Raw genomic sequence first — 13,491 nt, forward strand, 5'->3', positions numbered from 1 at the left:
TTGTAATATTAGAAGTTTATTAATGAATTTATTTTTATTTTTTATATTTCAGGACCGATTTTGTAAATATATATGGGGGGAGGGGCAGGGTACCAAATTTCAAATGTAACAAACAACGTAAAAAATCTTGAAAACTATGAAAGATATTAAAAAAGCTAAAATACGTGTCCCATATTTTCGAAGGAGAAACAGAATGGTATTATCAGTTTTTTATATGGAGGGCATTTTCAAGGTGAGTTGAAGGTCAACTTAATTTTTTTAAATAGAAAACCCAATTTTTTATTATATTTTCTTTTTCTACCAATTAATTTTAACAACTTTTGCCTGAAACATTTTTTATTTGTCTAATATTTTTTGAAATATTTAATATTTAAGGAAAACTTGGTAACTTTTCCAACATTTAACTTACGATATCTCGCTAACTATTCGTCCACAGAAAAAATAGTATTAGACTTTTTTACTTTATTTACTATCAAGAATATATTATTATAATAGTGCCCTAACTTTTGTTAACTTATAGAACTTTGGAAATTTCAGAATTATTACATTAACAAAAGTTAGGACACTATTATATAGTATACAATAGTATACTATACAATAGTAATATATTCTTGATTATAGCAACATATTCTTGATAGTAAATAAAGTAAAAAAGTCTAATACTATTTTTTCTGTCGACGAATAGTTAGCGAGATATCGTAAGTTAAATGTTGAAAAAGTTATCAAGTTTCCCTGAAATATTTCTAAAAAATATTAGGCAAATAAAAAAATATTTCAAACAAAAGTTGTTCAAATTAATTGGTAGAAAAAGAAGATATAATAGAAAATTAGGCTTCCAACTTAAAAAAATTAAGTTGAACTTCAACCAACTTTGAAAATGCCTTCCAAATAAAAAACTGATAACGCCATTCTCTTTCCCCTTCGAAATCATGGAACACGTTGTATTAGCTTTTTTAATATCTTTCATAGTTTTCAAGATTTTTTACGTTGTTTGTTACGTTTGAAATTTGGTACCCTGCCCCTCCCCCCATATATATTTACAAAATCGGTCCTGAAATATAAAAAATAAAAATAAATTCATTAATAAACTTCTAATATTACAACAACTTTAATGGTTCCTACAGTTACTTGTAGGAGTTAACAGTTAACAGTTACCTGTTGTTGTCCCGTACAGTCGCTTATAATATATATATATATGTTAATAATCAAAACCCTGCTTTATAGTGACGTTAGTGAAATAATACAAGGAATACAGCCGAACAATTTAATGGTGATATATTACATTAACGAGACAATATTTCTCATGTTCCAAAATTGTATTGTACGTGACATGCTGCAATGTCTGGTACAGTCTTTTATGTACGATAAATGTTCCAAAATTGTATTGTACGTGACATGCTGCAATGCCTGGTACAGTCTTTTATATACGATAAATGTTAGACGGCCTGATTGCGAAATCTGGCTTTGTAGAGACCTCGGGGATAGATCGAAGAATATGTTATAACAATTTGGTACTGATATATGACAGCAACGAGGCAAAATATTTTTTCCTGTAACATGGTATTTCGCGAGACTCGATGCGATGTTTCGTACGACACACGCTTTATTAATATATGATAAATTTTTGACGGTCGGAATGCAAAATCTGGCTCTGTAGAGACCTCGATAATAGTTCAAGGAATATTCCATATCAATTCGGCGGTTACATATATATTACGCCAACAAGGCGGAATATCTCTTCTTGTGAAATTGTATTCGCATGATCCACTTTGACGCTTGATGCATCTTTATTTATTTATAATAAAAGTTAGATAGCTCGATTGCAAAATCTGGCTTTGTGAGGATCTTGCGAATAGTTTTAGATATATGCTATAACAATATGATGATGATATATTACATCAGTGAAGGAATATATCTCATTTTGTACAATGCTACGAGTACTATACGTGATCCGCTCCGACGCTTCATAAATCTTTATTTATTTATGATATATTTCTCACAGCCTCACTGCAAAATCTGGCTCTGTAGGTTTCTCGGGGATAAAAAAAGATGCTATAACAATTTGGTGGTGAACCATATCGTCAAGGAGGTGAAATTTTGCATCTTCTATAATGATTTTTCAACTGATTCGCTCCAACGCCTGGTACGACGGGCGCTTTATTTATATATTATACATTTTTGATGACCGGATTGCAAAATCCGGCTTTGTACCGATCTCGGGTATAGTACGAAGAAGATACTGTAACAATTTGGTAATAATACGTATCGTCAAAGAGACGAAATATTGCATCTCTTGATGTGATGAAAATGATATTTCTAGTAACTCTCAGCGACGCTTGGTACAGCGAACGCTTTATTAATGTATGATAAATTTTTGACGGCCGGTTTGCAAAATCTGGCTCTGTAGGGTTCTCGGGGATAGTTCAAGAAAAATACCATAATAATTTGGCGATTATATATATTGTCAACGAGGCAATATATTTGTTCTTGTAAAATTGTATTCCGCCTGATTCGCTGCGATATTTGGTACAGCTGACGATTTAATTATGTATAATAAATTGTTGACGGCCTGTTTGTAAGATTTAACTCTGTAGAGATCTCGGGAATAGTTGTAGGAAGATGCTATACCAAGTTCATATATTACGTAAATAAGGCAAAATATTGCTTCTTGTAAAATGGTATTCCACCTGACTCGCTGCAACTCCTGGTACGGCTGATGCTTTATATATATATTATAAATTTTGGGCGGCCTGATTGCATAATCTGACTGTGTAAGGTTCTCAGGGATAATTCATGGAAGATGCTATAACAGTTAGCAATTATACGTATCGTTAAAGGGGGAAGAAATTTTGCATCTCGTAAAATAATTTTTGGAGTGATTCGCAGCGATGCTTGGTACGGCGGTCTCATTTATTTTTCATAAACTTTGGACGATCAGATTGCAAAATCTGGCCCTGTAGGGACCTCGATAATAGTTCACGGAATATTCCATATCAATTTGGCGGTTACATATATCGTCAATATCTCTTCTTGTCGTAATTGTATTCGCGTGATCCGCCTTGACGCTTGGTGCATCTTTATTTATTTGTGATAAAAGTTAAACGACCTGATTGCGAAATCTGGCTTTGTATAGACCTCGGAAATAAATCGAGAAATATGTTATAATAATTTGGTGGTAATATATGAGTGCAACGAGGCAAAACATTTTTTCTTGTAACATGGTATTTCGCGGGACTCGTTGCGATGTTTCGTATGACGCTCGCTTTATTAAAATATTATAAATTTTTGACGGCTGGATTGCAAAATCTGGCTCTGTAGGTTTCTCGGGGTTAGTTCAAAGAAGATGCTATAACAATTTGGCGGTTAAATATATCGTCAACGAGGTGAAATTTTGCATCTCCTGCAATCATTTCTCAACTGATTTGCTCTAACGCCTGGTACGACGGATGGCTTTATTTATATATTATAAACTTTTGACGACCAGATTGCAAAATCCGGCTTTGTACCGATATCAGAAATAGTACGAAGAAGATGCTGCAACAATTTGATAATAATACGTATCGTCAAAGAGACGAAATATTGCATCTCGTAAAATGATATTTCGAGTGACTCGCACTGATGCTTGGTACGGCGGACGCTTCATTTATTTTTCATAAATTATGGACGGCTGGATTGCAAAATCTGGCTCCGTAGGGACCTCGATAATAGTTCAAGGAATATTCCATATCAATTTAATGGTTACATATATCGTCAACGTGGCAAAATATCTTATGTTTTAAAGTGGAAGCTGGAAGGTATTCATACACATACACACGGCAATACTTATGCACTGCTCATATACAGAGTGCACGATTTATCTGAAGACATTGAAATATCTCGAGAACTATGCATTGGATAAAAAAAAGTGGTTAATGAAAGTTGTTAGTCTCGAAGGGGGACATCCAATGATACCAAACTCGACTTCCCACCCCACCCCCTGGGGGGTGGGGGTTGGGGGCAACTTTGAAATCTTAAATAGGAACTCCCATTTTTTATTGCAGATACGGATTCTACGCCACAAAATACGTAAATTTTGTCCGAAACTTTTTTTTTTATTCGTGATAGATGGCGCTGTAATCGCAAAAAATTATATTTTACGCAATTCTCCAGAAATGATCATTGGATTGAGAAATAAAAAATATCTTCAATATTTTTAAATATTCAATATTTTCAATGTTAATTAAATGTTCAATATTGTTAAAGAACATAATAAAAGTTATTCCCCCCCCATCCTCTCAGGGTAGGGTGGGTGGTAACGTTCAAATCTCAAATGGGAACCCGAATCGAAGAGGGAACTGCTCGACGCGCCACTGTGGGTGTATGTCGAACTACGACTTATTATAAAAGGCAGAGATGGATTGGCAGAGGTGGCCCGATTAATTGGCCTGCTAGGTCGCCTGATTTGACATCGCCGGATTTCTTTCTGTGGGGTTACCTAAAAGATAAGGTTTATCAACAAGTGCCAACAACTCGTGAAAATATGGTAGAACGCATAAGAAACGCTTACGCTGAAACTCCCGCAGATATGCTTCTATCCTGTGTACAGTCATTTGAAAAAAGGATCAATAAGTGTATTGAAGTTGACGGTAAAAATTTCGAACACTTACTCTAATTAATTGAACAGTGAGAGGCAAGGGGACTCACATTAAAAAAGCATCCCGATCTATGAGAGGCAAGGGGACTCACATTAAAAAAGCACCCGAAGGGAACATAAAACTACTACGTCCTCGTCGTTGTTCCTGTGTAACGCTAAAAGTAGTTTCTCGAAAAAATTCAACGCTATCTATCACGAATGAAAAAAATTGTTTCAATAAAAATTTCACGTACAATCTAATTCTGCAATGAAAAATGTGGGTCCCCATTTGAGATTTGAACGTTATCACCCACCCTACCCCGAGAGAATGGGGAGGGAATAACTTTTATTATGTTCTTTAAAAATATTGAACAGATATTTTTTATTTCTCAATCCAATGATCATTTCTGGAGAATTGCGGAAAATATAATTTTCTGCGATTACAGCGCCATCTATCACGAATAAAAAAAAAAGTTTCGGACAAAATTTACGTATTTTGTGGCGTAGAATCCGTATCTGCAATAAAAAATGGGGGTTTCCATTTAAGATTTCAAAGTTGCCCCCAACCCCCACCCCCAGGAGGTGGAGTGGGAGGTCGAGTTTGGTATCATTGGATGTCCCCCTTCGAGACTAACAACTTTCATTAACCACTTTTTTTTATCCAATGCATAGTTCTCGAGATATTTCAATGTCTTCAGATAAATCGTGCACCCTGTATACGCTAATACTAATGCATTGCTCGCGCGAACTCAAGGCAGGAAGGTTAGGTCATATAGACTGCACTATAGTGCAACTGAGCTACACTTTCCGTGTTATCTACACTTACAAATTTTGCCACGCATACATCATATTTTCTTATCAGACATACATGGATATCTTCCTTATATTAGTATCTAGGGTCGTACAGAGCCCGATTTTGCATTCAGGTTCTTGAAAATTTGTAATTAGTGAAAATATAGGTTCGTGCTGCACCGCGGGATGAACGTTGATTCAAATTACTTAATCGATTTTTATTTCGACTTTTTTTCCAAAAAAACGCTCTGTACGACCCTGCGGACGTTTCTCCTGATTGCAAATATCATACATATAAGGTGATTTTCTTCGTATTTTGTCCATAATTTGCAATATAATTTTGCCTAGTTCGCGGGTCTTCGCAAGAGATCTCTAATAGGCTCCTATAGACCCTTAACTTGTACTTTTAATATCTCTGTTTCTACTGGGAATAGAAAGTCGAGCTCGTCGGGGAATAAAGCAAAAATGAGGTTTGGATCTTTGCTCAGTAAGGTTCGAATCTCGGCTAAGTTAATTCTCAGTTTTTTAATTTTCAGAGTCTCTGCTACGAGTCACCAACGATCCTTGTGAAAATTCGCCAAAAATAAGTCAGGCACACTTATTTACTCAGTTCTACAAACCAATGGTAAGAGAGAGAAAATAACAACAAATTGTGAGCAGCAAATTGTGATATTAATATATAACGTTCTACTGTTAATAATTTATTAACTACAACTGCCGAAAACGAAAAGAAACAACTTTTCTTTCCCCCCTCTCTCCCTCTCATGCTTCTTTTTAAAATAAACTTTCTACTTGTTCGAATCGATGTTAATCGACGTTTATTAGCTACAACTGCCGAAAGCAAAAACTACTCGTTGGTGCTCCTTTTTTAAATAAAGTTCTTATTTATTTGTCAAGATAAGCAGAGTTATTGTACAAAGAGAAAATTGAGATGTCATCAGGATGAAAGAACAACGACGGAGATGCTGCGTTGGTCTTAAGCGTAGTCACTATCGTGGAGAACTCGAGGATACAGGCAAGAGGCGTTATTTACAGCTGGTGGGTCACTAAGTTAAGGCATTAGGCAGGCAGGTGTTCTCCCTCGGGATGGTATCCGTTCTCATCAGCGACGTAGTTGACGGTGTACCTGGCGTTGGTGGCCGGGTCGACGAAGCTGAAACTACCGCGTACGTTGAGGCTGGCGTTCTCGGTGCCGGCGTTCACCAGCTGAGCGGACTCCTCGCGGCTTTCGCCGTTCGACAGCTCGTAACCGAACTGGTAGCCGTCGATACCGATGTTGTCCAAGGGAGTCTCCTTCACGACCACGGTTTGGCTGTTATCTTCAACTGGTGCCGCGACAGCGACGGCCACGAGGGCGAAGAGAGCGATGATCTGAATGAATAGGAGGAATGGTTGATTTAGAGCGCGATTCCTTCATTCATGCGCAAGAATTGGCCAATTGTTCGCGGAATTGCTCGTTCGCGAGAGACGAGTTGCAACTACTGTGTCGCCCGAGATGAACTTCTCGAGTCCCGACGCCTTGACTTGCGATTACCGTTTGTTTTGTTCATTCTCGGTAATGAAAATCGCAGAATCGAAAATCGTCTCCCCCCCCCCATTGCAGCTCGTAAAAAGTGATTATAGAGTATATTACGTGTTTATTACAATCTATCATGTTTCTGATTTTTTACTTTTGTCACCTTTTCAGTCGCTCGGATACCTACTGTTTTCATGTTGAAGGCAGATGCAGCTACTTCTGTTCGGTAGAGAAGACTGATGTGAATAGACGAAATCAGCGGCGATTTTATAGTGCTCCTCCTACTGCTAACATTCGGCTGGGCCCACGCCGATTCACCTCTCACCTTTCTTTCCATATCGTTATTTAACGCACGTGCGTCTACCGTGGTCAACATTTTGACCTTCGCGGAAATTCCTCGCGGACAATGCTCGGATGGATCCAGCCGAAACCTCGTACTTTCGTTCAATGACAAATCGATCGCTTCGTCAATGACGAAATCGAAATTTCTTTCACACGCATCGTTTCTCACTTCAACCAACGAGCAACAAGATTAACAGATTATTAGGTATTCCGGCTAGTTTTGAGGGACTTTTTGCAAAAGAAACACGTTTATTTTTGAGAGACGTTAAATTATATTTTATTCAAGATATAATTCCATGATAAAAGAAATGTTCGTCCTTCGATGCAATCCATTCATCGAGTCACTTTTGTATTTCTTCATATGATTTGAAGTGCTGGTCGGCAAAGCTGTACTGCATAAATCGAAATAAGTGATAATCGGAAGGAGCACAGTCTGGTGAATACGCGACATGTGGCAGGACCTTCCATTGAAGTGCCGATAATGTATTCTTAACTGTTTTTGCAACGTGCGGTCGAGCGTTGTCGTGCAACAAAATCACTTTGCGTTTTCTTTGAGCTATTACTAGACATTTTTGGTTTAAAGCATGATTAATTATTGTTGATAACGCACAGCAGTGACTATTTGATTCGGTTGTAGCAACATGAAACACGACACCTTTCATGTCTCACCAAATGCACAATAGAACCTTACTTCCATGGATGTTGCGTTTTGGAGTCGATGTCCATGGTTAGCTTGGAACTTATCCAAGACTTTTTACGCTTAGGATTATCATAGTAGATCCATTTTTCATCTTCAGTTATAATTTGATGCAAGAACTGCTTCTTTTTGCGACGAGAAAGCAATGAAGTGCAAATGATTAAACGATCTTGAATAGCCAATTCAGATGCAATTCAATGCATGTGGAATCTATTTGCCTTGTTTTTGAACCTTCTCTATTGCCTGTAAACGATCCGAAACGGTTGATTTAACAATATTTAATGCTTCAATTAGTTTTTAAAGTTCTTAAAGTTTGAGTTGAGTTTTCATCCAATAACGCCTGCAATTCGGCATCTTCAAACTTTTTTTATTGACCTGAACGTTCTTCGTCTTTCAGATCGAAATGGTCGATTTCAGTACTCGCATGTTTTAACCGATGGAGAAAAGTCAGATCAGAATAAGTTTCTGCGATGAATCGCAGAATAGTGGGCTTCAGCGGCCGTTTTCTTTGAATTGAAACAATAAAGCAATAAATATCGAAAATCCTCTTTACCACGCTCTATTTTCGATCGCACAAAAAGTGTGGTTATGTTCACGAATAGGCATGCCATGAGTGAAATTATTTGTAGAAATGTCTAAGCTTTAAAATGGCGAAACCAACTTTCAAAATATCTCCAATAGATTTGTAGCAATAGTCGTCTATATGAAGCCCTCAAAACTAACCGAAACATCTAATACTTCTTTCGGACGACAACCGACTCAAGAGGCCGAATGTCGTCGCGTTTAAAGGCGAATTTTTGAAAAGTGAGCACCGATGTGAAATGATCAATCTTATTTCCTGAACATCATCGAGTGGTTCCAGCAATTTGGAGAAGTAAATGTGAAGACACTCGAAATTTTCCCATTTCATTCCGCACAATCGTTAATTAAATCGACGCAACCTTTGCGGCTGATTAATGTGGTTCCCCGCAAAAGCGAAGGATCGTCTTGTAAATCCTTGCTTGAAAGTGACGACGCAATTTGTGCAATTGCAGAAATCCATCGATCGGGCGCGATGTGCTTCCTTCCTTGCAAGGATCGTTCCCCCGTCGACAAAATTTCAAGCGCTCTCGGGGAATACGGCTCGCCGGAGCCTTGAAGACATCATCTACGTAGAAATAATGTATATATTTTAATGTCGCTCCCGATACGATCAAGGGAAACTACTCTACCGGATTCTTTCACTGTACACTTTAAGTCGCGAAAGGTGAGTCGCGCGTCATCGCTAACGTAATCGACGTGTCTCGTCTCCCGGAGAGTTCCCTTTATCGTCTTATTGACGGATTACCTAGGACGCCATCGGCAAGGAATGTCGCCAAGTGGCCGAACTCGGGAGAGACGACGCGTTGAAGACTTGAAGCGTCGCCTGATGCCACCGCCGCCGATCATCGATCGGCATCGCGATGCCGATGGCGCGGCTCATTAATTTACATTTAACCTGTTGCCAACTGCAAGCCAACAAATTAGACGCTCGCTCGGTGTGGGAAACCGATTGAAAAGGAAAAGAAATGAAGAGGAAACACGCGTTAGGGAGTGGCATTTGTTATTAGGAATTATTAAAGTAAGGACCTATCAGATGTGGTTTGCGCGATTTCGTGAGGTTGATTTTAGTCTAAAGGATAAACCGAGATCTGCTCGACCAAATATTGAAGGCTGCCATTTTCTAAGGGTAAGTTTGATCTTGATGAAATCTTGATGATCTTGATATATACTGTAAAGAAATATTGCTAATTAATTTAGAATCATAATTAAATTTCGTTCAATTAATGTATCAATATTTTATAATTGCTCTAATTAAAGAGTTAACAAACAAAAAGACTTTCCTAATATTTGTCGTATCCTCGAACCTTGCCTGAACTATCAAACGTTCCATGCTGATCAGCGGGACGCGGATGAAAGTACTTGGACGATAATAATATTCAATCGCTGTAATCGACGGATTTTTTCGTACAGCGATACAATGGTACAATAATGATTCATGTTGAGACGTTTCCTGGTATCCCGTAATGGCTCCCCTTATTAAATGTGCCCTGTCGAATATAATTGCTGTTCGTTCCCGCAAAGATTGTACGGTGACATTTGCAGCGTTCGTTTCTGCAGATGTCTCCGATTGGCGAGTATTGATGTTATCGATTATCGCGACAAGCGATGTTTCTGTCGTTACGACACGACCGTAAGATATTACGCGTGTGCATGCGTAAAATGGCCGGTACGCGAGAATAAACGCGAAGAAACGAGACGTGTCTCGAGACACCTGCGATAAATAAGAATAAGAAAACCCCGTCGCGCGCGCGTGGCGTTTCTTCGAGAAATCCAATTTTCTCACGCGTGAGTCGCCCGCGGCAAATTTTTGCAATCGCCGCGAACGCGCGCAGTTTCAATTTTCGACCGCGCCAAAGGCGCGTTAAAAGGACTGCGACGGTAAAACACGCCAAAGCAGGCGTAACTAACGAGACGGGCGAATGAGTTGCGCGCGAGCCTAAATCTACGATGACGTGTATACTTTTACTTTCCGCGACGACTCGTCTTCTCGCTCGCTCCCGAATTGCAGCCGAAAGTAATGAGACGAGGCAGCCGTACTGCGACAATATTTTATTGCGATAGGATTATCATGTGACGAGGAAAAAAATTCCGCACCGTCCGTACGATGCGTCGCCGAATTGAAACGCGCGGAACCATCTCGCTCGTCGGACGAGTGCAGCGTGTTGGAGACGAAGGAATCGTACAAGTGAGAGGGAGGGTTGGAAAAGTTACTTTGCAAAAGTATCTAGTTACAGTTACAGTTTTTTTCACTGAAAAAGTAACTAGTTACAGTTAAATAAGTTACCGATCTTCTAAAAAATAACATATTACAGTTATAGTTATTTAGAAAGTAACGAGTCGTTACTTTTCAGTTACTTTTTTACAATAATTGCGCTATTATTTTAAATTTCGTAATTGTGTAAATTCCTTCAATTTTATATAAAAGTGCTTTGTTGATTATTATATACGTTCCTCTCATATTGTGTATAATTTTTACAAATTAGATTCATCAATTTAAATAAGCAATTTATATTTGCTCTTTAAGACTATTAATAACAATTGGACAAAGAAGTGCCCGGTTGTTCTCGTTTTCAAGTTTTTACTATAACTCGAATATTTCTGCATATACTGGCCGTGGCATTTTACAATCCTTCTCTGAAGATTGAGGTGTTTTATCTATTGCTTGAATTTTTTATATAACTGAAACCACGCAGCGCATTTCACACTGAACGCAGGCTATGTTAACAAATAAGGACTGGCGACGCGCGACGGAAATGTCCAATAGGCGTACAATTGGTTTGAAAGAAATCGCGTTCGGAGAGGAGACTATCAGCGCTTTTGCATAGTTTTATCCTTGTTTCACATCTAATGAACAATAAAGATAGATGACGCAATAATGCGTTTTCCAAATGCAGCCAGAATAACTGTACGCTTATTGGATATCACGTATCGCACGTCGCGTTATCGTGCTGGTCTGCCAGAAACTTAAGTTTGAAATATATAAAGTAACTATTAAATTAGTTACTAGTTATCAAACAAATGTAACCAAGTTGATTTACTGTTACCAGATGGAAAAAAGCGGAACAAAGTTACAGTTACCAAAAAAAAGAAATAACTGTAACTTCGTTACAAATAACTCGTTACTTTCCAATCCTGAGTAAGAGAGAGAGAGAGAGAGAGAGAGAGAGAGAGAGAGAGAGAGAGAGAGAGAGAGAGAGAGAGGGAGAGAGAGAGAGAGAGAGAGAGAGAGAGAGAGAGAGAGAGAGAGAGAAAGAGAGAGAGAGAGAGAGAGAGAGGGAGAGAGAAAGAGGTAAAGAGACAGAACAAGAATATTAAATAAAAGAATATTAAGTAAAAATAAGAATTTATTTAAAGACTAAATTCATCGACGACTCAGGCCGGCAAATGGGCGCCCTGCGGCTGGAATCCATTCTCGTCGGCGATGTAGTTGACGGTGTATCTGACATTGGTGGCCGGGTCGACATAACTGAAGCTACCCTGGACAGCAAGGCTCTCGTTCTCGGTGCCGGCGTTCACCAGCTGAGCGGACTCCTCGCGGCTTTCGCCGTTCGACAGCTCGTAACCGAACTGGTAGCCGTCGATGCCGATGTTGTCCAAGGGAGTCTCCTTCACGACCACGGTCTGGCTGTTGTCTTGAACTGGTGCCGCGACAGCGACGGCCACGAGGGCGAAGAGAGCGATGATCTGAATGAACAGGAGGGATGGTCGTTAGAGCGTTCAGGTAATTTATCAAATTTTGATCGCGTGGAGTGAGACGGTTGGATGTGCAGAAAAAGGGAGAGAGTACGGCTTAATGTACTCTGTTGTAATTTATTTCTACTTTTTTTGTCTCGACTTCCCCGGATCTCGGGGTTTCTCCCTCGCGAGTCTCGCACTTTTGCCTCGACGATTTTTGCAACGCACCCCGTAATAAAAATGCATCCCTTGGGGAATCGCTAGAAAGAAAAACAAATTCTCTCTCATTGGATATGTTGCAAAAGTCACCGAGGTAAAAAGACATTGCGACCTTGTTGATATCGTCTGACCGTGATTATGATGACGGCAAATTTTGCATAGGAATGGTGCGCGAATTGCAAATGACATCTTGCTTTTCCAGCTAGCCAATTGAAACGTGAGGAAAAGCCCGCGACGATCCCAAGTGCCGCTCGAAAGAGCGACAATAACGCCAAGCGATGAATTTTAACAACACGCCGCATCGTGACACGCGCTACCGACCGCCCGGCGGTACGCGGCTTCGTATTATCCTGCGAGGTCGAAAACCACCGTGAGGTCACTGCACCGAGAGGATCACGATCGTTCCGCAGACTCGACCCGAGAATCCGAAGACTCCCGTCCGAAATCGTGCACAAGAATCGCTCGCGTTAGCACTCGTCGGCGGCTCGTTACTAACGAATCGTAGCGTCTCAAGCGCGCGTACCAGCTTCATGCTCGGCGGTGGTTGCGATGCGTCTGCTTTCCGTCTGGAGGAGGACAGGTGACTACCTGAGCTGAGATGGCCTATGAAACTGATGCGACTTACATTGATGGAGCATATATATAGCCGGATTTCTATACCAATTACGCCCCTACCATCGTGCCCGCGACGCTGCCAAAATTTTCATGTCCATGTGTCGAAATCCTTAAATGACTGGCGAGCCGGCGGTCGACCGAACGGCCCCAGCCGTTCGGACGGACGTGTGCGATGGCACAACAACGATACGCTCCCGGGAATGTCACGTAAGAATGCGGGGGACGGATGCTGGAGGACATCGGGCACCATGGTTTCACCTGGCCAGGTCGATACCTAAATCTTTCGCCGGCCTGTGTGTGTATGTGTGTGTGTGTGTGATTTCTTTTCGCGATAGCAGACAACGTAACGTAACGCGGCTGCGTCGTGACTTTAAATTAAACGACGAGACGGGCTCGAGATTCGTTAATTTTCGCTCGCGAGAGCGTCCGATTTCGCGGCGT

The 13,491-nt window shown here is 40.0% G+C and overlaps 2 protein-coding genes across 2 annotated transcripts; both read right to left on the reverse strand.

Annotated features, from left to right (window-relative positions):
- Positions 1–6,265: 6,265 nt before the first annotated feature.
- On the reverse strand, positions 6,266–7,227 carry LOC105190356 (flexible cuticle protein 12-like). Its single transcript, XM_019844712.2, has 2 exons — positions 7,108–7,227; positions 6,266–6,775 (listed from the first exon to the last, which is right to left on the reverse strand). Exons 1-2 carry the CDS (start codon positions 7,114–7,116, stop codon positions 6,464–6,466), a joined length of 321 nt encoding a protein of 106 aa, XP_019700271.2. The 5' UTR covers positions 7,117–7,227; the 3' UTR covers positions 6,266–6,463.
- Positions 7,228–11,867: 4,640 nt separating this feature from the next.
- Positions 11,868–13,113, reverse strand: LOC105190357 (flexible cuticle protein 12). The gene is made up of 2 exons (XM_011153071.2): positions 12,959–13,113; positions 11,868–12,225 (listed from the first exon to the last, which is right to left on the reverse strand). Exons 1-2 carry the CDS (start codon positions 12,965–12,967, stop codon positions 11,914–11,916), a joined length of 321 nt encoding a protein of 106 aa, XP_011151373.1. The 5' UTR covers positions 12,968–13,113; the 3' UTR covers positions 11,868–11,913.
- Between the last annotated feature and the right edge of the window lie 378 nt (positions 13,114–13,491).

Source organism: Harpegnathos saltator, unplaced genomic scaffold (assembly GCF_003227715.2).
Source record: "Harpegnathos saltator strain DR-91 unplaced genomic scaffold, Hsal_v8.6 scaffold248, whole genome shotgun sequence".
Classification (NCBI taxonomy): domain Eukaryota; kingdom Metazoa; phylum Arthropoda; class Insecta; order Hymenoptera; family Formicidae; genus Harpegnathos; species Harpegnathos saltator.